This window comes from Alternaria incomplexa (assembly GCF_024043165.1).
Source record: "Alternaria incomplexa strain BMP 0042 chromosome Unknown scaffold_30, whole genome shotgun sequence".
Taxonomy (NCBI): domain Eukaryota; kingdom Fungi; phylum Ascomycota; class Dothideomycetes; order Pleosporales; family Pleosporaceae; genus Alternaria; species Alternaria incomplexa.
Window position 1 is genome coordinate 32507 of NW_026249879.1, and position 25628 is coordinate 58134.

General features: G+C 52.6%; 10 protein-coding genes across 10 annotated transcripts; 7 read left to right on the forward strand and 3 right to left on the reverse strand.

The window, feature by feature from the left end:
- Positions 1-35: 35 nt before the first annotated feature.
- On the forward strand, positions 36-1609 carry J4E90_010913 (uncharacterized protein; the record flags this gene model as incomplete). Its single annotated transcript, XM_051440425.1, has 2 exons — positions 36-1031; positions 1082-1609. The coding sequence occupies 2 exons, from the start codon at positions 36-38 to the stop codon at positions 1607-1609; spliced, it is 1524 nt and encodes a 507-aa protein (XP_051285694.1).
- Positions 1610-4219: 2610 nt separating this feature from the next.
- On the forward strand, positions 4220-5019 carry J4E90_010914 (uncharacterized protein; the record flags this gene model as incomplete). Its single annotated transcript, XM_051440426.1, has 2 exons — positions 4220-4228; positions 4414-5019. The coding sequence occupies 2 exons, from the start codon at positions 4220-4222 to the stop codon at positions 5017-5019; spliced, it is 615 nt and encodes a 204-aa protein (XP_051285695.1).
- Positions 5020-5593: 574 nt separating this feature from the next.
- Positions 5594-6482, forward strand: J4E90_010915 (uncharacterized protein; the record flags this gene model as incomplete). The annotated part of the gene is made up of 2 exons (XM_051440427.1): positions 5594-6010; positions 6063-6482. 2 exons carry the CDS (start codon positions 5594-5596, stop codon positions 6480-6482), a joined length of 837 nt encoding a protein of 278 aa, XP_051285696.1.
- Positions 6483-7214: 732 nt separating this feature from the next.
- On the forward strand, positions 7215-10635 carry J4E90_010916 (uncharacterized protein; the record flags this gene model as incomplete). The annotated part of the gene is made up of 5 exons (XM_051440428.1): positions 7215-7639; positions 7692-8161; positions 8209-9636; positions 9952-10512; positions 10565-10635. 5 exons carry the CDS (start codon positions 7215-7217, stop codon positions 10633-10635), a joined length of 2955 nt encoding a protein of 984 aa, XP_051285697.1.
- A 287-nt stretch (positions 10636-10922) lies between these two features.
- J4E90_010917 (uncharacterized protein) lies at positions 10923-13644 on the reverse strand (the record flags this gene model as incomplete). The annotated part of the gene is made up of 4 exons (XM_051440429.1): positions 10923-11675; positions 12502-12813; positions 12936-13536; positions 13586-13644. 4 exons carry the CDS (start codon positions 13642-13644, stop codon positions 10923-10925), a joined length of 1725 nt encoding a protein of 574 aa, XP_051285698.1.
- Positions 13645-13948: 304 nt separating this feature from the next.
- Positions 13949-14908, reverse strand: J4E90_010918 (uncharacterized protein; the record flags this gene model as incomplete). The annotated part of the gene is made up of 2 exons (XM_051440430.1): positions 13949-14093; positions 14148-14908. 2 exons carry the CDS (start codon positions 14906-14908, stop codon positions 13949-13951), a joined length of 906 nt encoding a protein of 301 aa, XP_051285699.1.
- Positions 14909-15286: 378 nt separating this feature from the next.
- J4E90_010919 (uncharacterized protein) lies at positions 15287-15844 on the reverse strand (the record flags this gene model as incomplete). Its single annotated transcript, XM_051440431.1, has 3 exons — positions 15287-15520; positions 15572-15669; positions 15718-15844. 3 exons carry the CDS (start codon positions 15842-15844, stop codon positions 15287-15289), a joined length of 459 nt encoding a protein of 152 aa, XP_051285700.1.
- A 1663-nt stretch (positions 15845-17507) lies between these two features.
- Positions 17508-19544, forward strand: J4E90_010920 (uncharacterized protein; the record flags this gene model as incomplete). Its single annotated transcript, XM_051440432.1, has 1 exon — positions 17508-19544. The coding sequence occupies one exon, from the start codon at positions 17508-17510 to the stop codon at positions 19542-19544; it is 2037 nt and encodes a 678-aa protein (XP_051285701.1).
- Positions 19545-20354: 810 nt separating this feature from the next.
- J4E90_010921 (uncharacterized protein) lies at positions 20355-21572 on the forward strand (the record flags this gene model as incomplete). Its single annotated transcript, XM_051440433.1, has 2 exons — positions 20355-20428; positions 20477-21572. The coding sequence occupies 2 exons, from the start codon at positions 20355-20357 to the stop codon at positions 21570-21572; spliced, it is 1170 nt and encodes a 389-aa protein (XP_051285702.1).
- Positions 21573-24469: 2897 nt separating this feature from the next.
- J4E90_010922 (uncharacterized protein) lies at positions 24470-25594 on the forward strand (the record flags this gene model as incomplete). The annotated part of the gene is made up of 1 exon (XM_051440434.1): positions 24470-25594. The coding sequence occupies one exon, from the start codon at positions 24470-24472 to the stop codon at positions 25592-25594; it is 1125 nt and encodes a 374-aa protein (XP_051285703.1).
- Positions 25595-25628: the final 34 nt, after the last annotated feature.

Here is a 25628-nt window from a genome sequence, read left to right on the forward strand (position 1 = left end):
AACCCCCAAACAACCACCACATCAGACACTCCGCCATGTCATCAAATCCGTCCAAAGCACCTGTACTAGAAGTACTGAGTAGATATGCGTCGCACAGTTTCCAAGTCCCCGCGAAACGCATCCACGATGGCGACGACGTCACTTTCTTCTTGGCAAGCAGAGCCTATGCCGATATCATGACTTTCATCTTCCAGCTCAACACGGCCATGATACCACGGAAAATCAAGAGCGAAGATAAGAACAGCACAGAAACGGCGAAAGAGTGGAAGTTGCATGACCCGGATGTGCCCCATCCACCCGTTGTGCAAAGCCTCGCCAAGCTTATCTCTACCCTTCAATCGATAATGGATGAAGCGCCACCAGATCCCGGACCGCGTCGTTTCGGAAACGTAAGCTTCAGGACGTGGTATGATATCGTCAGAGAACGAGTCCCTGGACTGTTGGATCAGTATCTGCCGGAAGAAGTGCTGTCCTTCAAATCCTCATCCGACGTCTCAGCCAAAATCGAGTTGGAAGCGTATCTTATCGGCAGTTTTGGAAGCTCTCAGCGCCTAGACTACGGTTCAGGTCATGAACTAAGCTTTCTCGCTTTCCTCGGCTGTCTCTGGAAACTCGGAGCTTTTCCCGCGTCGCAGGATGGCGAGCAAGAACGCGGCATTGTACTTGGGGTCATCGAACCGTACCTCGAATTGATTCGCCGACTCATCTTGACATACACCCTTGAACCTGCCGGGTCGCATGGCGTATGGGGACTGGACGATCATTCTTTCGTACCTTACATATTTGGTAGCGCACAACTCTCACCAGCCATCAACACACCCGCAGACGTGGCAGCAGAAGGCTCATTGCCATCCGCTCCCCACCCAGGCGATGTAGCAAAAGCACCAGCAGTCGCCCGCGAGCGAAACCGGAATATGTACTTCAGTGCCATCGGCTTCATCTATGACGTCAAGAAAGGTCCATTCTGGGAACATAGCAACATTCTCTACGATGTCTCCGGTGTCAAGGCAGGATGGGCCAAGATCAACAAGGTTAATATCATGACACTCTTGATTACGTGCATTGACTGACCCCACATCAGGGAATGATCAAGATGTACAACGCAGAAGTCCTCTCGAAATTTCCTGTCGTCCAGCACTTCCCCTTCGGCTCCCTCTTCTCCTTCTCTGCAGACCCGAACGCCAAGGCCATTCAAGCAAGCGTCCACACAGCTAGTCAGCCAAAATCGAGCACCCCATCTAACACGGCACCAACTGCAAGACCGCAGCCTGCATTGAGAGACCCGATGGCTGAGCCAGCGACTGGCATGCCAATTAGAAGCATGCCTGGCGGTACGGTTGGGACCGCGGCGCCATGGGCTAGTGCTGGTATTACAAGGCCGAGTGGTGGCATGCCTGCTGCGACTGCTGCGCCCTGGAATACTGCCAGAGGTGCAGATGCAGGTGTACCGAGTGGTCCGAACCAGCCTACCAAAGCGCCTTGGGCAAGTAGGACACCTGCACCGCCGCCGCCAGGAAGTGGTACTGCAGCACCCTGGGCAAAGGGGAATGCTGGAAATGCGTCAAGTGTACAAGAGGGCACGAAGGCGCCTTGGGCGAATAAGAGATGAGGTGCAATGGGTGATAAAGGTATGTAGAGGAATTATACACGTCTTGTCAACGATTATACCCGACCAAGGCTCGATTCCGTCTGGTCTAGCGATACAAAGCCATTAACACACATGTACCTAGCCAACGCCGCAAGCGCACAAGGAGTTAATATTATGAACGTTCCTTGCTCCCTCCACCGTCCTTCTCCTTACTACCCCTCTCTCTACTACTCCCCTCCTTACTACCCTTCTCAGCTCCATCCCCTCCATGCTTCTCCCTTTCCTCGTCACCGCCGCCATTCCCATCCCCATCCCCATCCCCATCCTTCCCTTCATCCCCTTCCCCCTCATCCCCATCACCATCTCCATCCCCACCCTTCTCCCCCTCCTCTCTCTTCTTCCTATTATCCAAATCAAACTGCAACCTCGTCCGATTCAACATGAGCTCCGCCACCCTCTCTCTCTGCACATACACAGTGACCGCAAGATCAAACAACGCCATTTCCTGCTCTTGTGTGTATTCGCCTTCGGCCACACCGAGACTCTCATGCGGTTCGGGTATTTCATCCGCGCCGAAGAAGGAGTCGGAGGGGGATGGGGGTGATGGTGGTGGGTGTGGGGGATCTGAACGGGGTTGTTTGGAGGGTTGGGAGGGTTTGGGACTGTGGCTGCAACTGCGGTTGCGGCGTTTTTTGTGGTGATGGTGAGGACTGGGGTGACGGTCTCGACGGTCTCGACTATGCCGGCGATCTTTACCACGGCCATGTGAAGAGCTGCGACGACGCTGTTTACTTCGCTTTCGCTCTGGACTTCTTTCCCGCCCTCGACTACGCTGCCGGTCTGCGCCACGGCTCCGCTCTCGACTCTTTCTCACCCCTCTACTCCTCACCCCCTCCTCCCTCCTCACCTGCCCAGAAGGTGGTGGAATTTGTTCACGCGGCCGTTGCGACACCGCTGGGGGCCGTCGCGATGAAGCGCGGTCAAGCCTTGCAGAGCGTCCCCGTGGCTTTTCCACACGATCTCCTTCTCCTCTGTACCTATCATCCCTCTTCACCAACGACCTCGACCGACTCCTACTCCTGTCCCTACTCCGACTGCGACTACGACTCCCATCCCCCGATCGAGGAGAAACATCACAACTCCCCCCCATCCCCATCGTCCGGTGTCTCCTCGCCATCCTCTCCAATTCCCCGCTAGTGAGACCCCTCCGCCGCCTCCTCTCTTCAGACCTTGTGGTACGGCGGGCTGGCTGGTAGTGGTCACAGTCTTTGCCATAGCGTTTCTCTGCACCATCCTGTCCGAGGCCCCGTCGTGCACTAGGACCCCGCGGGCCTTCACTCAAGGATAAGTATGAGAGAAGAGAGAGTTCGTCGTCGTCTTGCTGCGAAGGGTAATAGCCTGATCCTGAGCGGAACTCGCGGTCTAGTGCATGCAGACCGGAACTGAAGGATATGGGGTTGGCTTTTGTGCCTGGTGTTGGTGTGGGTGTGTCGCGATGTGCGCCATCCATTCTTTTTTGGTGGTAAGCGGAAGGATCTTGACGGGACTTTGATGTGTTTTCTCTAGGTGGTGCCATGGCATCTCGCCGTTCTTTGGACGGCGTGTCTCTTGGAAGTGGAGGCGCGTCGCGCAATGACTTTGATACTATCGGTTTCCCAGTTGTCATCGATAGTGGCACGGGCTCTGTGTGACGGGTGGAGCGAGGCGGGATGCCCGTTGGATTCGATGGCGTTGCAGTTGCGATGCGTGCTTTTACTTCTTCAATCTCTTTCTTGTTGGCCATGGTGAAGTGCTTGGTTAGCATCGCTGGGTCTAGTTCTCTTGGTCTGCGCTCTTTGGAACGCCTTGCTTCATCGTTCTCATCCACCCGGGATCGTTTTATGAGAGGCTCTCCGAGTATTTCACCGCCCCCGAATGGTCTTTTCCCGGTTTTCGATGGCGGTGGGGGTTGTGCACTGGTTGGCTGTGTTTTATCCGCTGGTTTATCTGACGTAGGAGTAACACGGAGGAAACCGCTCTTCTCCTGGTGCGAGAATCCTGCAATGGGGGATTGTTCGTCTGCCATGATGGGTGTAAGATAAGGTGATGATCGTTGCTATAGAGAAAGATTTAGATGCGCTATACGAGAAGCATGCTCTTGCGACGAACAAGATTCTCGCTCACTTGCTATGTATGTTGAAGTCTTTGTTCACTATGCGTCTTTGGCGGACAATCACCCTCCTTCTTTGCTCCTTTCTTCCATCGACTATCATACTGAGGATAACAAAGACTCGATCGATCTCAAAGCATCACAACAATCCGCGGTGGAGTACAAAGCCGTTCGCCAATGCTGTTGCGAATATGTGGAATGCTGCAGATTCGCTTCTTGAGCGTATCGTCGAAGCTATATGTGACCCTGCCTAGTGGGTGTCACGTGACTGTTGATATCATCTTCGCGATACGGAAGATGCAGTGAGGTCGCTAGGAGTCGTGTGTGAGTGCGGCGGAGCTGGCGTACTCAATATGTAGCCTACACGCAACTACTCATGCCCTTGATTTTCACGATGTGCGCGCGTGTATGCACCTTCCTCACAATGTGCAGCCATGTGAATTAGGCAGTAGCGGTGACTAGTTCCTCGCCTCTGCATCAGAATGAGTAGAGTACGCCTTTGACTCAGACTGCGGTTTGGTACTCCGGGCAGGCTCGCATCGTAGCATCCATTCGCGCATGCCATATGTTCCAGGTTTGGTGCCAAAGGTGGAGGTAAAGTCGTCGCGTTGTCGCACGGTGGTTGGGTGATGTCGGCGTCTAGGGCGCGAGGGGTCGCGAATATCTCCGAACGTAGGACCTGTTGACTCAGAAGGTATATTGGGAAGCTGCACGCCAACATCTTCAACCACACACTCTGAGTCGTCAATCCAAGCACAAGATGGACTCAAAAATCTTCCAATGGGAGCGCACTGTCGCCTCGGGCACCTACCTCATATCTTCCGACCGGTCGCTCCTTCCGTACACCTTTGTCCAGGAAGCCTACGCAACAGACGCAATGTTTTGGGCGAAACCGCTCTCCTTCACGGACCTGTCCACCATGCTTGACAACAGCCTCACTCTCGGCGTGTACTCTGTCTCGGATGGCGTCAAGAAGCCTATTGGCATGGCGCGCTTCATTACCGACTACACAACACTCGCCTACCTCACAGACGTCTACCTCGTGCCCGAACACCAGGGCCAAGGACTCGGCAAATGGCTTATCGCATGCTGTCGCGAGATCTGCGCCGGAATGCAAAACCTCCGGTGGATGGTCCTCTTGACCGGCGGCGAGCAAGCGCAAGCGCTCTACAGAAAGGAATTGGGCATGACAAAGCTTGACGGGGTGGAGGAGGGGCTGGTTTGTATGGGGGCTCGGCGGGCAAAACTCACCGAAGCAGCGGGCGCTCCGCCCTCAGCATAGCGGGACCTAGCGGTTTGCCGTCTACGCACGTATGCAGTTCCCTACCTTAAACATGGACGACTATTCCTCGCGATCAGACGCTACAGTGACAGAAACGTGGTTTGATGGTTGGTCTCGACTGATGACAACGGCTATCTTTGCTTCCGGACTAGTCGCGGGCCCATGCTGCATGCATGTCATCTCTAGCGTAGATATCGCCATCCATTTTTCTTTATCACCATAGACTACTGGTCTGGCTCGCGCCCTCGGCCTTCTGGTATGTTCCGAGTAAGCGGACGTCGCCTGAAGCCTGTTTCGAGCCGGCATGCGATGAATTGTCATCATGGAGGGGTTGTCAGGCCCTCCAGGGCTTGTTGCAACTCCGTCTGGTGGTTGTGTCGCGTCGCGCTGCTACATCGATAAGTGTATTACGCCTACTAAACTGGGATCCGCCTCCGATGCTGCCCGAGGAAGACTAATCTAGATCGCGCATGTGTAGACCTGTCGCATAGATCGCCAGGGCCTTGTTGATATACAGCTGCAGTTGACCCTGCGTTCACGTCACGTCCGCCGATCTTCCACATTTCACACCAACATGACCGCGACATTTGAGACCTCTCCACTATCACGCACATCGTCCCCGCCAGCATCACTGAAGAGAAAACGAGCGGGTTCTGATACCCAACCTCTTACCCCGCCGTTAGCCGCAAGCGACTCTGAAGGATCGCGTCTGCTCTCGCGCGCTGTCCACGTTCTTTCGACTGCTGCCACCGCGCTCTCGCAGGTCACTTTTCTATACGAGTCCGACCATGTGGCGCGCGATGGTCTCCTCCAGGCTGTCGAAGTCATTACGAAGACCAGCCAGACTGGCGGTAAACTCATAATATGCGGAGTGGGCAAAAGCGGCTTGGTGGGGCGCAAGATGGTCGCGACAATGAAGAGTCTGGGCATAGCGAGCTCCTTCATGCATGCTGCTGAAGCACTGCACGGGGATCTCGGCGACATCAGGAAGGTGAGTTTCATTCCAAAGCCCCAAAGACGAGAAACGTACTGACTAGAAGTAGAACGACGCAATCATGTTCATATCCTACTCTGGCAAGACAGCAGAGCTCATGGCCCTCCTCGAACACATTCCTTCCCATACGCCCATCCTCGCCATCACATCGCATACCAAACCCTCAGACTGTCCGCTCCTCGACGACCGGCCGAACTCCATACTGTTGCCTGCGCCCATACATGAGTTGGAGGAAGTCTCGTTTGGCGTCTGCGCGCCGACGACCAGCACCACTGTCACCATTGCGGTGGGAGATATGCTGGCGTTGACCGTCGCAGAGGCGCTTCATCAAGATGAGACGAAGGCTGTGTTTAGAACGAATCACCCTGGCGGTGCGATCGGTGCGAAGTCGAGACGGATAGAGAAGGAGGATGATACCCAGGTGGAAGCGAAGGAGTGCGATGGGCTGGTTACGCCGCCGGCTACCTGATCGTGCTCAGGAGGATACCATGTTCATCGGGAGACCGTGTGCATGAGGAGATCTTGCTCACGAAGATACCACAGGTGAGGAATTTGGAGACGTGTAGATCGTGTAGATCATGTACATGCGCAAGGAACGGCCCGTAACGAACCAGAGGGACTTTTTCCTCATGTCTTTCAGTCGAGAACTGATCATCCCTGGTGATGTTTCGCGGCAGCTCGCAGGCAGAAGAGCACAGTGATGTTGCGACCCCACGCGAGCACTTACACAAGGAAGGGACTAAACAGGTGCGCCGCAGTCAACATTGGCCACCAAATTGGAACGCCGAGAAAGCTCAGGGTAACGTAGACATCTAGGTTACTTACCCTTCTTATCATCTCCAGGGTCGTGGTGGGTGTCCGGCTGTTTCCCTCGACAAAGGTGCAGCGTAGTGGGTGGTACCTTCCCGTTCTATATGCGGCCTGCACTCGCTGTCCACTCACTTTCCACCCTGTCCACTCCACTCCAGCCCACTTTTCGTATGCGTCACCATACAGGTTTCTCGCACACAGCCTGCATTACCGTGCATAGATTGGACGGCAGCGCTGATCGACGCGCTCACATTGGACGACTGCATGATTGCGGCACAGCCTCGCTATGGGTGGTGCAATGAGGGGTTGTCTTGCGCACCTTCCGTCTCCCATCTCAAGTATTTCGAATCCACGCACGACTTGCCATCTCGGCCTTCGCGCAGCACCCAGCATGGAAGCCCTAACAGCTATTGGCTTGATCGCCAATGTCATTCAGTTTGTCGACCTCGGCGCGAAGCTTGTCGGCTCTGCGAAGGAAATGCGCAACTCTGTTAGCGGCATGACGTTGGAGAATAAGAGCCTGGAGGAAGTCACCATTCAGATGCGCGATCTAACTTCGAGACTGGAGCCCCCCAAAACGCACGCACGCACCCAAGATGAAGAAGACCTCCGTCTGTTGGCTCAAGAATGCCGTGAGCTGTCAGATCAGATTCTCCGCCTCTTGAGGAAAATTGCCCCTAGCAAGCCGAACTCAACCCTTCGTTATATGCGATCTGCGTTCAAGAATATCAAGTACAAGGACGACAAAAGAGAACTTGAGAACAAACTAGCTAGATGCCGTAGCCAGCTGCATCTGCAATTCAGCAAGTTAAACAGGTTAGTCAATGTCAGAACTTCGCTCTTGGCCCATTCTCTGATACGGGAATAGTTCGGAAGTACATGCGCAGCTCCAGGCCCTCGGAAATCTTGCGCAATCAAACCAAGCAATCTTGCAAACGTTACCGCAACAGATCGAGCGTATTCGCCGCGGCACATGTGTTGCTTCCTTGGGTGTTGAAGCCCTAGATCAGTTGAAAGACCTACTTGGATTGACTGAAGTAGCTCAAGAATCGGTCGTAGCTCGGAGTTTCCTCAATGATCTTGCGTTTGAAGGAATGGAGGCCAGAGTTGATGTCATCGCGAAAGAGCACAGCGAAACCTTTCGATGGATTGTGGAGCAAGATGCAGACGTCGACGACGTTACATTGAAGACTAACGCTCGCGAACTATACCTTTCATGGCTACATCATGCTTGTGGAATCTTCCATATCGCGGGAAAGCTGGGGTCGGGCAAATCCACACTCATGAAATTCCTGTACAAGCATCCGGAAACACGTAAACATCTGTTGGCGTGGGCAGGTACGTTGTTCTTCTCTGACGTGTAACGTATCCATTGACAACCACAGATAACAAAACGCTGGTGATGGCAAGCCACTTCTTCTGGAAACCCGCGAAGCTGAATTTACAAAAGTCACTCAGCGGATTGGAGAGATCGTCACTTTATCAACTGCTGTCATCCCACCAGGAGTTGACGAAGAAGGCATTCCCAGACATTTGGGAACATAGGATGAGCATCGAAGACGGTCGGATGGAGCTACCACATAGTCTCTCCTCGAATGAAATTCGCGATGGCTTCATGGCCCTCCTAAGGGATGAAACCGTTCAACAATCATATCGATTCTGTTTCTTCATCGACGCTTTGGATGAGTACGAGGACATAACCCAATATGATCAGAAATACATGGTCGACACACTCCGCAAGTGGACACAGATTTCTCCAGACTCCATCAAGCTATGCGTATCCAGCCGGGAAGAGAATGTGTTTGAGAACGCTTTTGCTGGAGATCCAAGGATACGATTACAAGATCTCACCAGGCACGACATGGAGTGTTTTGTACGTTCTAGGCTCGAATCTGTGCAAGACCACAACACCCGAGAACGTCTTACAAGTGAGATTGTCAAGAAATCAGATGGCATCTTCTTCTGGGTTGTACTCGTCACCAAACAGCTCCGACAAGCGTTGGAAGACGGTGATGATGCCTCGGTTTTTGAGAGGGAGTTGGCTACACTGCCTACTGAGTTGAAGGAGCTGTTCAATCATCTTCTCGACTCTATCTCCCCATTGCGTAGGGAAAGAGCGCACCGAATCTTTGCTATGGTGCTAAAACACGAGACATTGCCGATCAAACTATCGCTGCTGTCCTGTCTACACCTTGATACAAATGAATTGAACGCACGATCATCGGTGGAGGAGCCTTCTATATTGCCTGTCCTGGACTACCAAGACGGACAAGACCCACACAAATGGTACAAAGAGCATGAAAATCGAGCTCGGAGACAACTACATGGGTATTGTAGAGGACTGGTCGAGGATCGAGTCAACCCTGAAGTCTGCAAGCAAGAAGGGGGGTCCGCGAACCCCATACCTGAGCCCGACCCTTCTAAACCCGCTGGGTCGAGATGCATCCTGTTCGTACATCGCACTGTCATCGAGTTTCTTGAAGAATCAGCAATCCCGAAGCACGAATTGGGCGAGTTCGATGCGATTGAAGCCATCTCCCAGTCGCATTTGGCAGAATTCCAACGCATACCTTCTTCTCTTATCAACCCGCTGTACTGGACATACCTATACAGTAAAATCATCGAGCTACGGTTTCATTCTGGAAAAGATAGGTCGCAGTTTGACTTCATTGTGCAGCTGGAGCATTTGATCTCACGAAAATTTCCGGGTTGGCTGGAGAACGAGCTACCTCCCGCCGAGCAATGCGTTCAGACTGCACACAATCACTGTGTTGTGTGCATTAGAGGAACAGACGTTAAAGACTCGAAAGGCCGTATGCGTCCTATCCGACCCAAAGCTCCAGCTTCTATCTTGGCCTGGCATGGTAACACTTCATATATACTTTGGCGGATTACAAGGCATGACGAACCACCGCTATCTGATCAGACACGTGGCATCGTCCTACACTGTTTGATGCGTAGGCTGGACACGACCGAGAAAGCTGAAGAGCTTGAGGGAATCGTGGCCTGCTTTGGAAAACTCTTGAACGAACGCGAATCTCCTGTTACACGCTTCTTGTGGGCCAATTTTGTCCAACTTTGTTCTACATCCCTACGCCACAATGATCCCTTATGGTCTCGTACTATAGGTCAGCTCATCGTCCTATTTTTGGAGAAGTACGAGAGGAACGTTATCCACAGAACGGAAATGCGTTTTGGGGGACGGGGGGAGGCCGGAGGATGGGAATATACAATTATGAATGTGAAAGTACAAGGCAAGACGGTAGCGAGTATGAGTTTCATGCAGTTTGAACCTGGAACGACTTGCTATACTCTTGACAATCAATTCGGCGGCAACGCCTCAATGGAGCAGCTGGTGAAGTTATGGCATCTCGAGAACGAGCGAGAAATTCTTGGATTGCTAGAACAGGAGCGTGAGGCAATGGAAAGGAAAGAACAAGCCGTGGACCTGGTCGCCACGGCCCAGGAAGCCTCTGAGGAAAGCTCATCCGACGGCACCCCAGCTTCCGATACAGTGTCTAGGCGGCTTCAAAGGATCGACAGTGCCGCCGAGATTCGAGATGAAGGCGGCGTTACAGCGTCTTGTCTGCCCGTCGAAACCAAAGCAGACGTCGATACACCCCAACTCAAGGCCGCCAAACCCCGCTCTATTCATGCATTGGGTATTGCGACAATCGTCACGCTTCTAGGTGAGAAGATTCCATTGAGAAGCCGATGGGCTTTCGCTGACATTCACTCCAGTATTGCTGTCAGCTTTCCTCATCGCGCACCAAGACTATTGGGGTCGATGGTTTTCTGGTATGATAAGCTGAACAGGTCTGGAGCCTACATCGACGTTGGAGGTAGTCACCGCGACTGCCTTTTTCGAATAGCGGCGCTTATGTAAGGAAGGTGCATACATACGCGTAGACCGTCGAGATTATGAGAACAAGTAGTTGATTGCACGCTACATATAACATACGCCCGTTCAATTGCGCTTACCCAGTCACTTGCAGTAAGCTGCGAGGATGTTTACTCCCAGTCGCATTATGGCCACCTGCAGTCACGTGTCGATCACGCCCCTATTCGTGGTCAGTAAAGCTCTTCAATACCAGCGGACCTACCCACAATCACGGCCTTCGCAATGCGCCATCAGCGTGTCTTTCCAAATTTCTCGGTCCAAAGTGGCGGGAGTGACGCGAAAGTCTTCATACCCATCGAGCGCCCCGTACAACTCATAGCCAGCCTCGATCAGCTGCAGCATCAGAGGAAATAGCGCGCTTATGCGTTCCGAGAGCAGGCACATGGTGAATTCCTCGTCATACGTGTACTCACCTGGGCCATAAATGTAATCTACTCGCAGGTGGAAAACGATCGATGCGCCAGGCGCGAGCTTGAAGAGACACTGCTGGAGCGGAGTGACGTTGTCTTCGTCTTCTTTTTCGCACACTTCGACTTCGAGATGGCGCAATAGACGATCGCTTTCCAGACCGAGACCCCAGATGTCAGTTTCGAAGAACTCGGCGACCTCCGCAGGTGTGAGGAACAGCCACAATTTAGTATGATAATACCAGCGACGTGCAAACTCGCTCATAGTGTCCAGATCAACAAACTCCTCACTACATATATGCGCGTATCCGTATCCGCGTTCCTCGGCGAAACCCGCAATAATATCCCGGTATGGCTCGTCGACGTCATCGAAGTAATCGTTGTTGATGAAAACCGGTTCATCTCGAGCAGGTGAGAGGATGTGGTCGTATATCATGTCCCGGAGCTCGCGGGGAAGCTTATGTTGCATGGCGGTACACAATGCCCGACAGGACTGCTGCGCGTAATGTTCGATATGGGCATCGGCGAAGTCTTCGGTTTCTGACTGCGTACGATCCAGATTTGCGATTTGGGACGCCGTGAGTAGTGGACTGTTCTTGTTCAGAACATGGTCGATAAGTGCGCATCTCCTGAGTGTGCTGGTCCTCATATTAGCACTGAACAGCCACTCCATCAATGACCCAGGTGTCTACATTGCCTTCAGGGTTATCGCGACTTTCATTTTTGTCCCCATGTATGCTGCAGCTCGCCTGTTCAGATTCTTGTATGAGGCTTTTGAGATGACTTACATGTACACGCTTTCACGATTCAGATCGATTGTGTAAGCCATGTTGCTTTCGCTTTTGGGGGGCTTAGATGGTGGGGTTGAAGTTCTGAGAGATTTGGTTGGGTTAAATCGATCCACCGAAACAGAATCAGAACCAGACCGCAGTCTGAGTCAAAGGCGCAGTCTATTCTTTTGGTCGGGTGGTGGCAATGGACAGTGAATCTTGTGATAGTAACGTGATAGTGACGGATGTAGTAAGAGCCTGGACAAAACCTTGGCATTCATTTCCGTCACCGTACAACTTAATCTAGAGAATACAAAGGTACTAAGGTGTACCTAAGAAACATGATGACCACGCCTGGAACGTCTCAGGGACTTTCGATCTTCTCCGCCACATCCTTGCATCGCCATGTCATCTCCAACACAGGCTATCACCTGCACGTTTTCCTCTTCCATCACCCTGTAGTCTATAATGCAGACTCATAAAACTCGTCAGACGAATCAGAATCATCACTGCCCGCTCATTCACGGCGGGCGCGTTTCGCAAGCATGACCTGGGACGAGTTTAGCGAACGACTATCAGCACACCAAGGAAGGGACTTACTGTGTAATGCTTCTCAATTTTCTCCTTCCAACACTTTTCCGTCAGCTCCTCGCTCACAACCTTGAATTTCAGGATGTAGCCCAGCTTCACCGTGACACGGTATTCGGCTGTAACCAGCTTCTGGATGCTCGGGAATAGGAGTGCGAGATCACGAGGCGGAACTGCTGCGCTGGAATCTGCTACTTCCCTCATCACTGTCGGCAAAGCCTGGAAGCTCAACAAGATGTTGGCACCAGTCTTGAGAGTGTGAAGTTCGGCCAAGTCTTTAGCTAGTTTGATGCAATCTCCAGACGAGTTGACAGGGGTGAACAGCTATCAAGCTGTTAGCACAGATAATGCGATGTCTTTAAATTGCCTTAGCTAAAGCGTAGCAAGGAGACCACATACTAGTAAGAAGTTAGCAAAATAACTTAAGAGCTGTTCGTGGCGGCTACTTTACCCTCGATACTCCGGATCAGCTTCTGCGTATCGAGGCCGAAGCCATGAAAGTCGGTCTCAAGAAACAAATTGACGTGGGAGGCTTGCATGAAGCGAAACGTGGAGAGCCTGTACCATACGTGAGCTAGCTCCAGCATCGTGTCCCTGAGTATTGCCCTCGCTTCGAGTAAGTGGCCGTAGCCATTGCGTTCGAGCGACGTCTGGAAGTGCTTGGAACGACTTGCGCTCGTGTGACCGGGAATCTCGAATGCTGGCGAGGCAGACGCCACCAGGTCATGATGATTGATACTGATCGCCATTTGATCGCCGATCATATAGCCGTAAATCTCATCCCGAAGCTCTCGGGCAAACTTTGTTTCTAGTAGTTCCAAGACAATTCCATGACGGTATGTTACAAAGTCCTTCAAGTACTGCTGCAGAGCTTGCTCGAGCTGGTCTAGTTTTGCTGTGATCTTGGCCAGCTTTTGCTTGAGATCCTGGAATCGTTGTCGGGTCTTTGACCTAATGTTGTTACGCCTTTGATGAGGCCTTGTGCGATTGAGCTTGGCTCGGTCGGATACCTCGATGTGTTTCAGAATCTGAATGTGCTTGAGGGTACTGGAATTATTAGCAGCTGCTAGATTCGTAGACTCCGGACGGAACTTACTGGGAAACGTATTCATGGTCGAGGAAGAATTCCGCAACGGGCGGAGTGCGCACATCCATGGCGATAGCTGAATAACGGGTGAGTCGAAAAGGTGGTTGAAGAAAGGTCGAGGAGGGTAGTTGAGATATAGGGACCGAGTAGTGGGTCCTTTTCTCGAAACGGCGTCGCGATCAGTCATCCAATGTGAATGTGAAGGGAAAGAACACACGGGCCAGAGACTCAATCTACGGAAAGGAATATGTAGATCACAGGCCAGTCACGCCAGCCTAGGAAAAGACTAAACAGCCTAGAGCCTACTTTAACGTTAGGTTACATACTTTGCAAAGTTTTAGCTCAATGTAGCCTGCGAGGAGCGTATAGAGTCTAAAGAATGAACTTCTTCAAAAGATTGGCAAGCTTTTCAGGCTGCTCAAGTGCCAAGCTATGTCCGCATTCCTCGAACACCTCGGAAATATGCACCTTTTCAGCAGCAGACTCCATCTGCTCCTTGACCAGCGGGCCAAAGAACCTGGACTCGTCAGTATCAACCCGCATCGACACATCTCCTTATCGTAAAACTTACTCCGGCGCCCCCACAGTCATAACACAACACCTCAACTTCCCCCCAGTCAAAATCTCCTCCTCAACATCCACATTAACCCAATGCGCCCTATAACTCTCCAACACACCCCTAAGTCCCCCAGGTGCCTTCAAACACCTGACCCACTCATTCACAGCCACCTGATCCAGCGCACTAGGATTATAACACTCAGCCTTCATAAAATGCGTCCAGAACTCTTCTTCCTTCCCCTGAATCAGCATCTCGGGTACATGCGGCAGCCAAAAGAAAGGGATATGCCAGTTCCACACGCCGGCCTGGTTATACTGCGCTGCGATATTTTTGCGCGTGAAGAAGGTTTGTTTGGTAAGGGCGTAAGAGAGCAGCATTTCGCAGAAGGAGAGGTGGGTTACGCGTTCGGGATACAGGCCCGCGAGGCAGAAGGCATATGTTGCGCCGCGGTCTTCGCCATGGACAGAGAATTTCTCGTACCCGAGTTGCGTCATGAGTTCGGCCATGTCTTTGGCGTTGGTGCGCCCATCGTAGCCTTCGCTTGCGGGGGGCTTGTCTGTTGCGCCGAACCCGCGCAGGTCGGGGGCGATGATGGTGAACTTTTTGGTTAGTAGGGGTAAGATGCGGTACCAGTAGTAGTGTGTTTTGGGTGTGCCGTGGAGGAGGAGTAGGGGTGGGCCGGATCCGGATTTGATGTAGTGCAGGCGGATGCCGTTTACTCGTGCCATGTGGTGGTGGACGGGTTTGCCATCGTGGTCATGTATTTCAGGCATCGCGGAAAGGCTGCAGTCGTTCTAGGTACGATTCTATCGGGCCTGCTGGTCTTGTACTACGTTGGGCTGTTCCAACAGTATGGTGGTGGTTCTACCCCACATTCAACGTCATGGTTCACCGATAGGTGAGCGGAGCCAGTTCCGCACTATAAACAAAAGCAAATCCATTAGCATTCCACCTCCACAGTTCTGCATCGTACGATAATTTTGATGCCAGACTTCGAGAGGTATGAATGACGCCATTTTGAACAGTCACATCCAGTTCTCTCGCGCAAGGTCGATGAAGATTAACTCGTATCGCTTGGGAAGATTTTGCATTGTCAATGCAGCTTTGGGTACTGCTTTTAGTTTCTATCTCTTATTTACAACTGTTCCGCCTCATGAGTCCGGGATGGCAGCAATAGCCTCAACCTCAATTAAGAAGTTACCCGGTAGCTTGCCAACCTCAACAGCCGTGCGGGCTGGCTTGGGAGTGGGCAGCATGGCAGCATACACCTCATTCATCGCGCTGTAGTCCGACATGTTCGCCAGGAAGACAGTGGTCTTCATAACGTAGTCCCATGACGTGCCGGCTTCTTCGAGGATAACTGCAATGTTCTTGATGACTTGGGCCTGTATTGCGTAAGTATGAGCCCTTGATGAAACTAAACGAGGCTCATGTACTGTTTGAGCCTCAATGCCGCCTGCTACAATCGATCCATTGAACGAAGGGACGGTTCCAGAGGTGTAGACTATGCCCTTTGATGTCCATGCACCGCTCGCTTGAAAGTAATTAGCACGTAGTCATCAGACATCGACTGGTAGCATACAGAGAATGGGTCCTTGGGTACCAAGATAGGTCACAACCGGTTGCTCAGCGAGCTTTGGTGTTGGCTTGGCAACTACGGCACCAGTAACGGCGAGGAAAGTGGTGACGATGGAGGTGAGAGAGACCATGATGAACTGATTACAGCAATTGACTTCTGTAAGGTTGTGGACGTAGAGGCACGAGTATGATGATGTGAGTATTCCGATATCGTTGGCCCTATACAGTCTTATAAGAGTTGGCAATGCTCGCGGATCATCATCTCCCGACTCTTTCGTGTTCGGTCAAGTCTGACCGCCCGCGTTGTACCGAATGCCATGGCTTCCAAGAGCTGCGAGTGTCCATGTACCAGGTAAAGCTCGTTGCCAATGTTACTCCGACATGCAGCCAGTATTGTTGGATTCGAGCCACGGCTGAGGATCCGCGATACAGTCAGACCCGTTTGTAATGGTTAACGGTCCGCCGCCGGCTCCAAGGTACCGGAATGTCCACCAGGAACTGTACTGCCTGCACTACACTCAGGGTGGCAGGGCCTCGCGCAACCGTTTCGGCGCCATCGTGGGGTTCAAAATCGCGTAGATATCCAGCACGCACTAGAAAAGGAAGGAGGATAGCACTTGTGGCGAGGTGGAGCAGAGGTCAGCTAAGCTATCGCGAGAAGGGCCGTCGAAGATGTAGTTCGCCTGGGCGCCGAGATATCTCTGCATTTGTATCCTGCGTTTAACGCGCATTGTGAAGCGCGCATTCGTCCTGACGTAACGTGAGATAAAGGCTGCAGGGTGTTGAGATAAGAATCGGGGTTTAGGCCAGCCGTTGCGCGTTATCGCAATCGTGGCTCCACCTGGGGTATCCATGGCTTGTCGCTCATTTGCCGAGAGGAACTAGACCCCTGTCTGAACATCCCCTCCGTGAAGGACAAGCCTTTCCCTGCGGAGTTTTGACATTGTTCCCGGACGAAGTTCTATGCCACGTTTTTGGCATATCTTGTGTCCGACTCATGCTGGTAGCTCAGCCCCACATGGACGCGTTCAGTGTGTTGTGGGGTCGCGCTGGACGAACATGCACATCATCGCACGCACCTCGCTTCTGTGTCACCTTCGCAACGACGCAGTCGATAGAGTGTGTAGCCTTCATCTTGAGGTATGTTTTGTGAGAGTAGTGTCCTTCGTTCTTGTTCGAACGGCCTGGCGGTCCATGATGTCTGGCGTCGAGGAGGACCGCATTGGATGGTTCAAGGTAGCATCGTGAAGTTGCATACGCAGCGCTGGTATCAGAGCCGAGATCGCTCGGAATGACGGTCGTAGCTAAGCCGAGACTCCTGTCTTATCCGATGTGGGCTATCTTCTCGCTGGTAGGAACCTCAGTCCACAATGCCATCTCTTCTGTAAGCTGGGTCTCCACACTATCACCCGTACTGCATGGCGCTACTGCACCTCGCTTCGAGGGTATACTGCGGGTCAACTGTAACAGGCATTTGGGCGTGTCGCGTACCCCATCTATCTTACGAAAAGTCTTGTAGAAGTCGCGCATGGCGACGCCTTGTAGTGCTTATCGCGGCCGTATGCAAAGAGTTTTTGTTAGGCCAACGGCAAACGGTCCGTCGCAACGACAGCTTCCGATGATCATAGCCACGCCCTACGACGATAAGGCTTCGTGACCAACGAGAATGCGAAAGAAGGTGTAAGCTTGTGCAATACTGCCCGCTGTGGTCGAGCATGTAGATCCGTATATGAGCAGGGCATCTTTCCCTTCATCTCACACTCTTCATCACATCCATCTCTTCTTTACACCACGATGAAGGGTCTTTTCACAGCCTCTTCGGCTGCCCTATCTTTGGCTGGTGGTGCTATTGCCAGCCCAGTTGCTCCTCGATCGGAGGTTGTCTTCTTCAAGCCCCTGGCTGTCACATCCAACTCGGTACACAACGTCCATGTCGGCTATGGAGACGATGACTTCGAGGGCGAGATTCGTCTGGTGTATGGCGAATGCGGCATGAAGAGCCACGCCGATGGCCACCACGACGTGGCATCCCATTACATCAAGCGATCAAGTCGTCCCGAGCGGTTCGTCTGGATCGTACCGGATGATGCTGTCCACGGCGGATGCCTTCACGCCTACTCAGGCTCTAACTTGATTGGCCGCTCAGCGCCCATCTCGATCCAACATCCACCAAGGAAACGAGAGGAGATCTCCGACGTGGCTGACGCCATGGGTCCTTGGTTTGACGGTGTAGCCTATATGGAGGCGAAGCAAAACAACGCATCATACGCCGCAGTCGAGAAGAGCAAAAAGATCGCCATTGTTGGTGGAGGTATGTCGGGGTTGATGACAAGTCTTCTCCTCGACTCTGTAGGCATCCACGATTGGCACATCCATGAGTCTTCGCAGCGTATTGGCGGCCGTATCCGGACGAAGTACCTTGCAGGCAGCACACCCGAGCAATACCAGTACCAGGAGATGGGGCCCATGCGATTCCCTGTCTCCATCACCTACCCAGACCAGAACGAGACACTGGAAATCAACGACCACAAGATGGTTTTCCAGCTCGGAGACGTCCTGAACCAGATGAACGGAGGCAACACCAGCGATCTTGCCGTCAACTTCATCAACTGGATCCAATCAAGTCCAAACCTGCCGGCTAACTCGAATGGGTACCGTCTGCCAAACGGCCGGATCCCTAGCGCAGCGCAGATCAAGAGCAACGCAACAGCCTACACATTGCCAGCTGCCGAGGGCCCTGATGAGGAGGCTGTGGAGAAGGCGGAGGAGGCATACGAAGAATTCGTTGGATACACACCGGAAGTTGAGCGTGAGATCGCCACCAATGTCTTCAAGGCTCACAAGAATGCCGTCGACAAGGGTCTCTTCCATTGGTCCGAGGCTGCGTACATCAAGTACGCGCTGAACGCCAGCGATGATGTTGTGGACTACATCACTGGTAATGCCGACGCTCCGATCTGGGAATACGACACTGTATACTTCAAAGCCACAGATTGGCGAACGATTGACAAGGGCCTAGAGTCATTGCCTCGTGCATTCTACCCCCACGTCCAGGACCGTTTGACTTTAGGGCGCAAGGTAACCGGCCTGAAGCACGATGAGAGCACCGGAAAGATCGCTGTCCAATGGCGCCAAGATCCTTTCGCCATGGAGCCGGAGAGCGAGGAATACGACTACGCAGTCGTTGCGGTGCCTTTCTCCAAGGTCAGGCTTTGGGATCTCCCCCAGTACTCCTCGCTTCTGTCCCGCGCCATCAGCGAGATGAACTACCAGCAGTCCTGCAAGGTCTCTCTGCACTACAAGACCCGTTTCTGGGAACACCTCCCAGAGCCCATCATCGGTGGCTGTGGCTCAGTCGATATCGCAGGTATCGGCAGCGTTTGCTACCCGGCGTACAAGGTCAACTCAACTGGACCCGGTGTCATTCTTGGATCGTACATCTCTGGTACCCTAGCGCGCTCGGTGGGTGCGCTCAGCGAAGAAGACCACGTAGCAATGGTCCAGCGGGCGATGGTGGAGATTCATGGCGATGTGGCTTCCGAGCAGTGGACTGGTGCATACGAGCGCCAGTGCTGGGAGACCGACGAGCACCAAGCCGGTGCTTGGGCTTCCCCATTCGTTGGCCAACAAGACCTGTTCCTCCCCGCCTACTACAAGACCGAAGCCCAAACCATCTTCATCGGTGAGCACACCAGCTACACACACGCCTGGATCTTCTCAGCACTTGACTCCGCCGTGCGCGGCACTTCGCAACTGCTGCTGGACATGGGTCTGGTCGACGAGGCGAAGCAAATCGTGGATACCTGGATGGGAAGGTGGATCTCCATCTAGATGGCCCAATAGAAGAAAGTAAAAGCTAGATAAACAGCATAACAATGAATAATGTCTGATCAATGCGACAATGAACTGTAATGGTGGTGAAGTAAGGTCGTGAGAATTATTGAAAGACGCGTGGTGCAGGCGCGATGGGGTGCGACTCCCCTGCGATGGCGTCATCGCCCCTGAAAGTTTGAGACCGAGGCTTTCACATGCATGTCTCCAGCCATCCATCAACATCCTCGCAGAGCTCTCTTCGGTCCCCCATCAATAAGGTGACAACAATCACGCTTGAGGCCGTCCTGCGTCGGCGGAAAATGCGATCGTCCAGCCAAGTGCCATGTCGTTCGTGTCGGCTGCGCATAGTGCCGATCATGGGAGTATCCTTGGCGATGACAGTTCACGTGACCACGCGTTCAATCACCCAAACACAATTACTAGCTGCACTTGAGCAACCCGGACACGACGGTTGATGTCGCGGCTTTCACCAACTCGAGCCAGTATTACTCAATGTCTTGCACGTCTAGACTGAGCGATCGCGACGACGTTGCCATCTTACCTATGCAAGATGGATCCTAAACAAGTGCGCTGCTGTCTGCATCAGTATAGAAGAAAAGGAGTAGCCAAAACCCAAGGTGATATAGGCTTCTAAGAAAGCGATACGTCTCTTGTTGTATAGCGTGATGCTACCACGAAACCCGATCGATGAGCCAACTCGTCATTTCCGAAGTTGCGCCGCACCCCAGTAGGAGTCTGAATATGTATATTGCACAGAGTTCACCTTGCGCGCAACTTGGTGTACTCAGACAGCAACATCTCTCGACTATGGAGACGTCCCACCCAGAGAATCCAGTGCGGTCGGCTGGGGCGCTCAAGCGATTTCGTGACATGCTTGACAAGTAAGGCGAATCTTCAAAATCTTCGTATGTTGTGCTGATAGCTCAAAGGGACTGGTCTGATGCGGAGCCCTGCAGAAAGAAGCTCAAGATCGAAATTCGCAAACAGAAACGAGCGATTCTCATTGCCAACGCGCTGTTGCGTGGATCGAAGCGCCTTGCTGACACTCCTTACGGACCTGATATACACGCCGCCGCGCAAGCCTGGAAGAGACACGCGAAATTCCTTCCGTACGAAAACTCCATTGCAGTACTGAAGAAGAAGTACAGCTTTTACAACTACAACAAAGAAGTACGTCGTTTTGTATGCCACGGACTTCTCGAGAAGATCGCAGCGCAAGAGATTCGGGACCTTATATACGGATACCTGGTTGAGCCTAGTCTGGTCACGCTCGTTGAGTCCTCGGATAGCCTCAGGGATGAGCGTGACAAAGACTATAGATATGTGGGTAGCCGCAGACTAGCATGTCTATCTTCACAAAACCACGAACATTGGAGCTTCGACTTCCTCTGCAAGCAGTCTGAATTGCCGGAGATCTTCCAGTGCGAGCATGTCGGTCACAAGTTCCTAGTTGAACTGATGCAGCACTGGTACAGAGTCAACACCTTCGCCATCGAGCGTCCCGATGACTTGTCTCTTATCCCGGACTTCGCTATTCAAGATCGTTGGCAGCTGGATATCGTGCCACGCGACCATATCAAGAATATTAGCTTCCCTATTCACATGGCATTCGTTGCTCGTGATGAGGATGGCAAGTCTCCACCGCAATTGCCGCTGCTACGCAAGGGAATGGAGCAGTTCCTGCAGTTCAACCCTGGTACCAAGATCAATTTCAGAATCTTGACAAACGCACCACCTAGGAGCAGATTCATCAGCAGCCCTTTTTCGTCGCGTCATATTGTCTCACGGGCACAGCATAAATGGTCTCTTTGGGCACGCAACGAGACAGAGATACTGGAGTTTATTGAGGAGCTCGAGAGCGGACTTTTCAATACGTTCAGGAGACTTTGTGATGCTGGGCTTCTACTGGTGTTTAATGTGGACCCTTATCATGTGGGTCCCAATTTGGAGATCAGGATCAACAATGAGGAGCAGATCGCATATGATTTGTGGGCTGAGAAGATCCTGGCCTATAAAAGGAACTGAAACGAGGATTGAGGCAACGGGAACTGGAAGGTTACTTTGAAAATAGCTAGCCCCAACCCTCCGTGGGTCACTTCTACTCCATCATACCATGTCGTACCAAATATATCCCCTAATGTGCAGTCAATTCATCAACAGCAACCTCCCCACTCCTTTCTCTAGCAACTAAACCCACAGTCTGTGGTACGGCATCTACCGTCGCCGTAATAAGCTGTCAAGCAGCTGCATATATCGGGGGTAGCTTGTGTCTAGTTTTGATGAGAAAGTAAATTAGGAGACTCCGGATTGTAGGCCACTTACATCGAGACATTGCTCGTACCAGAGTGCGCAGATGTAGCATCACAAGAGTGGTTTTCCGTCTGCGACTTCGGCTGCGACAGCCCCGTCGACAGCCGCATCAATTGCGGTGACATCGGGGCGCAGGGCCAATGATGCAGGGACTGCGATGGCAGTTGTGGCCATGAAGGCGGTGATGAGGGTGAGGAAGCGCATGGCTGATATCTGTTACTGGAATAGGTTCTGGTATTTAGATACTTGGTTGAGAAGTGAGTTCTTCGAAATTAGTGTGATGGATTGTATCTAGAGAGACGTAGTACAAGCTCTTCTTATAGATGGGAGGCTCCCGATGCTGGCAGTATCGCGTCAACTGCGGCGCGAGCGCTATCACGGCGTGGCCCTTTGCCGAGGAGTGAAGGACGAAGTCGCGATTTAACCGCTGGTTGAGTGAATGTTGGTTGCGAAAGCAGTGAGCCCCTTACTTATCATGAGGGGTAGCTGTCTTGATGCATATGCCAGTGTGCCGATTGACGAGTGTATATGACGTGTTCTGACAAGATCGCAATCATCAGTAGGTGCGTGGTACTAGATCTGTACTCGATCTTCTATATCGAGCCCGTTCTCAGGTTGGTTCCCGTTGCGGCCACATGTCGACAACCTCAACGCTGTGCAGTAGCTTGTTGCTCTGGGAGAAGATTTCAACTCTTTTGATCTGTCATTGCGGGCCGGGAGGCATAGGATCTACTTTCCAATGAGGATATATAGGCAGTGCTGCTTTCTATAGCCTGTAATAGTCTGTACGAGTCCCTTTACCATCTTCATCGGGCTCTCCGAATCAGGCGCGCGTATATTTCGAGCTGCTCTTGTGTGACGACCCCGCAGCCGATAACAGCTTCCCACCCAAACATCACATGCTAGATATCTCAAGCTTCGCAACATGGTATGTATACTTGCGGCGTGGCACTGACGACTCATGTCGATGACGTCGTGTTGCTGAACATGCCGACCCGCGATGGAACAGTCAGGGAAGCAAGGGCGTGAGTCACATCGGAGATGGTGTGCGGGACGATGAACTCGGCTAGATCATGCGCCGGCCCGCTTTTGAGTCACACGAAGCAATCCAGATGATGGAGGACGATGCATCAGCAGGTGCGTGTTGAGACACGCGTGCCCAGGTGGACAAAGACGACGTCACGTGGACGTTTATCGATAAGCTAGCGCCGGAACATCCTGACGCGGGCACCGCGAAACGTCACCTCACGACGCGTGCCATGGTTGCCTTCATCCTCCTTGTCCCCAATCGCGATCTGCCCATATGCCAACGACACCTGCCTCCTCTTTCGCGGGCAGCGTGCGCGTATGGTGTAAAACCCTGACCGGGTGACACGCGCTTGTCCTGTTCCTGTTCCACTAGCTACCAGCTCCGCCGCCGGGAGCGCTCGATCGAGTCCTTTTCGCTTGCCGCTGACGCATCGGTCTCGCACGCCTAGCTCATACGAGCGCATTCGGACGGAGATATATTGCTCGAGTGGCGGGAAGCCGGTTCCTGCTGGTAAATGCCGCAAGATCGCTACGGGAGATCATACTAAATGCATGCCGCTTCGGCGCTGAGGTTACCAAAAGGCGGGCCCCACCATCCTCAATACACATTCGGCGATGGTGACTTTCCGGTCATGCTGGATAATCGCCGTGTGGAGCGCACCTTGTTGGGCCGTCCATTCAGGTAGCAGACAAGAGCGAGGATGCCTCAAGGCAGAAAGGGCGGCTGTACTATGCTCCTTCCGTACGCCTGCTATATCCCGCTTCCCGATTGGCGCATCGCAATATTCTGGCAGCACTTCATTCGAAGCAAAGCCTGAATGCTATGATGCCTACGTTGACGTTAAATCATCTACTTGGCAAGATTTCGTCTTAATGTAGGCTGCAAACCCAACGCAGCATGCAGCGCATACCTCCGCATTCAGTATATAGTAGTAAAGAAAGCGTTCAGCCCTGACGGCCTTCCTTCCAGAATAGGCCAGCGGCATGCGGCACATCCTATCAGGCAGCTGCGATTTGAGATTCTGTCGATTTGCGTGGAACCGTGGAGTCATCAAGTGTGGTGGGGGAGTACATATAAGGTCCCGTTCCATGGTAAAGGCGGCTTAGCGAGTATACCTGCCCCTTGAATGCTTTGTGCAGCCGCCAGACCCCAAGCCATTCACGTGTGCACGCTAGCGTAGATCAGTCTTCGGAAGCCGCATAACAGCTCAACCTGCCGCACCGTCCTCGCTGATTCCAACCTCATCGCACTGCCACCACGTACATAAAGCCTGCTCAACTCCCGCGCGGTCGCGTCAAGCACGCCTGCACCCCACACAAAGCAACAGTCGACCCGCCTCTTCCACACGACATTATACCTCAACGACAGCACCCTCTGGTCGCGGCATTCTACCTGGTGAATCCTAGTGCTCCCGATTAGCGCATGCTTTCACCCCTGTCGTGCGTTGGCTGTACCCACCCCACATCGCGCCACCTGAAACAGGAACATCGTCAAAGGACATCACCAGTCACCGATCCGATTGTATCTTTCTCACAAATACTTCAATCCACCGCGACAATTACTCGAACCCGTTGTAGCCGCCATGGCGAGATTTGACGACTTCCCGGCAGAGTTGCGCAACATGGTATACGACAACCTTCTCCGCGATCGTCACACTCAGCAGCAAACTCACAACTCTCTTGCACTCTTCACCGTCTCACACCAGGTGCATCTAGAATCTACTTCTTACTTCTACAAGAACAATCCCATCAGCACCGTCGCCCCGTCGTCGCCCATAAACGCCAGCTCCACCGTGCTTCCTCCTATCGCCGATAGGTACCTTCGATTCCTAAGTCGACTCAACGTATCTGCCACGATTGGGAGAGCGAATCCGGAAAGAGAGCGCAAGATCGCTGATACCATAGCATCACTAGCTACTATCGGCGCAGCCTTCGAGGACCTGGAGATTTGCATTCAATCCTCCTTGTCAAGGCTCACGAATTCACGCGTCGATGACTCCGTATTGCACGCCAACCATCCCATCACGGTTTCATTGCGACGACTGCTCGATTCCGGAGTGGCAAAACTTATGCGCGTCGACCTCCACAAGGTCTGGTTTGCGCCCGGTATCGCCCAAGACCTTCACGTACGATACGGCACTCGACTCCAGTTTGTGGGTGACAGGAACGCTATCAAGGACCCAATTAGCATGGAAAGGTCTCTCACTGGCGTTTCTTCAAGCTCTCATCTGACCACCTTAGGTGTCGATGACGAAGTCATGGCCAACGCTTGCTCAGACGATGCTTACACTCCCCGGACGCCATCTTCTCTTCCTTCCTCGATCTGTTCACCATTCGAAGATCTGGACATGTTTTCGGTGACGTCGTTCGATCTCAACTCCGATACTACTGCCGACGACGAAGGGTCCATGGAGTACGCGAATGAAGGTGCATTCTTCTCTGGCGCCGACATCGAAGAATGGGAGGCCTCGACACAGGCCGCCGAACAGGACGAACCGAAACACCCGTACGACATCGAAATCGATGAAGACGAAGACGATGATGAGGATGAAGAGATGGAAGACATATCGCAAGACGATATGGAGGCGATCTTTGGCAATCTGGAGGAGACCGCTCATCACGTTGCCAATGATGCTGACATTTCATACATGACTAACTTTGCGCCTGAGCTGCTCTTGACTCGGCACAATCTTGGTCATCTGGAATGAGGCTTACGCGGTACTACTACTAGGTCTCGCGATA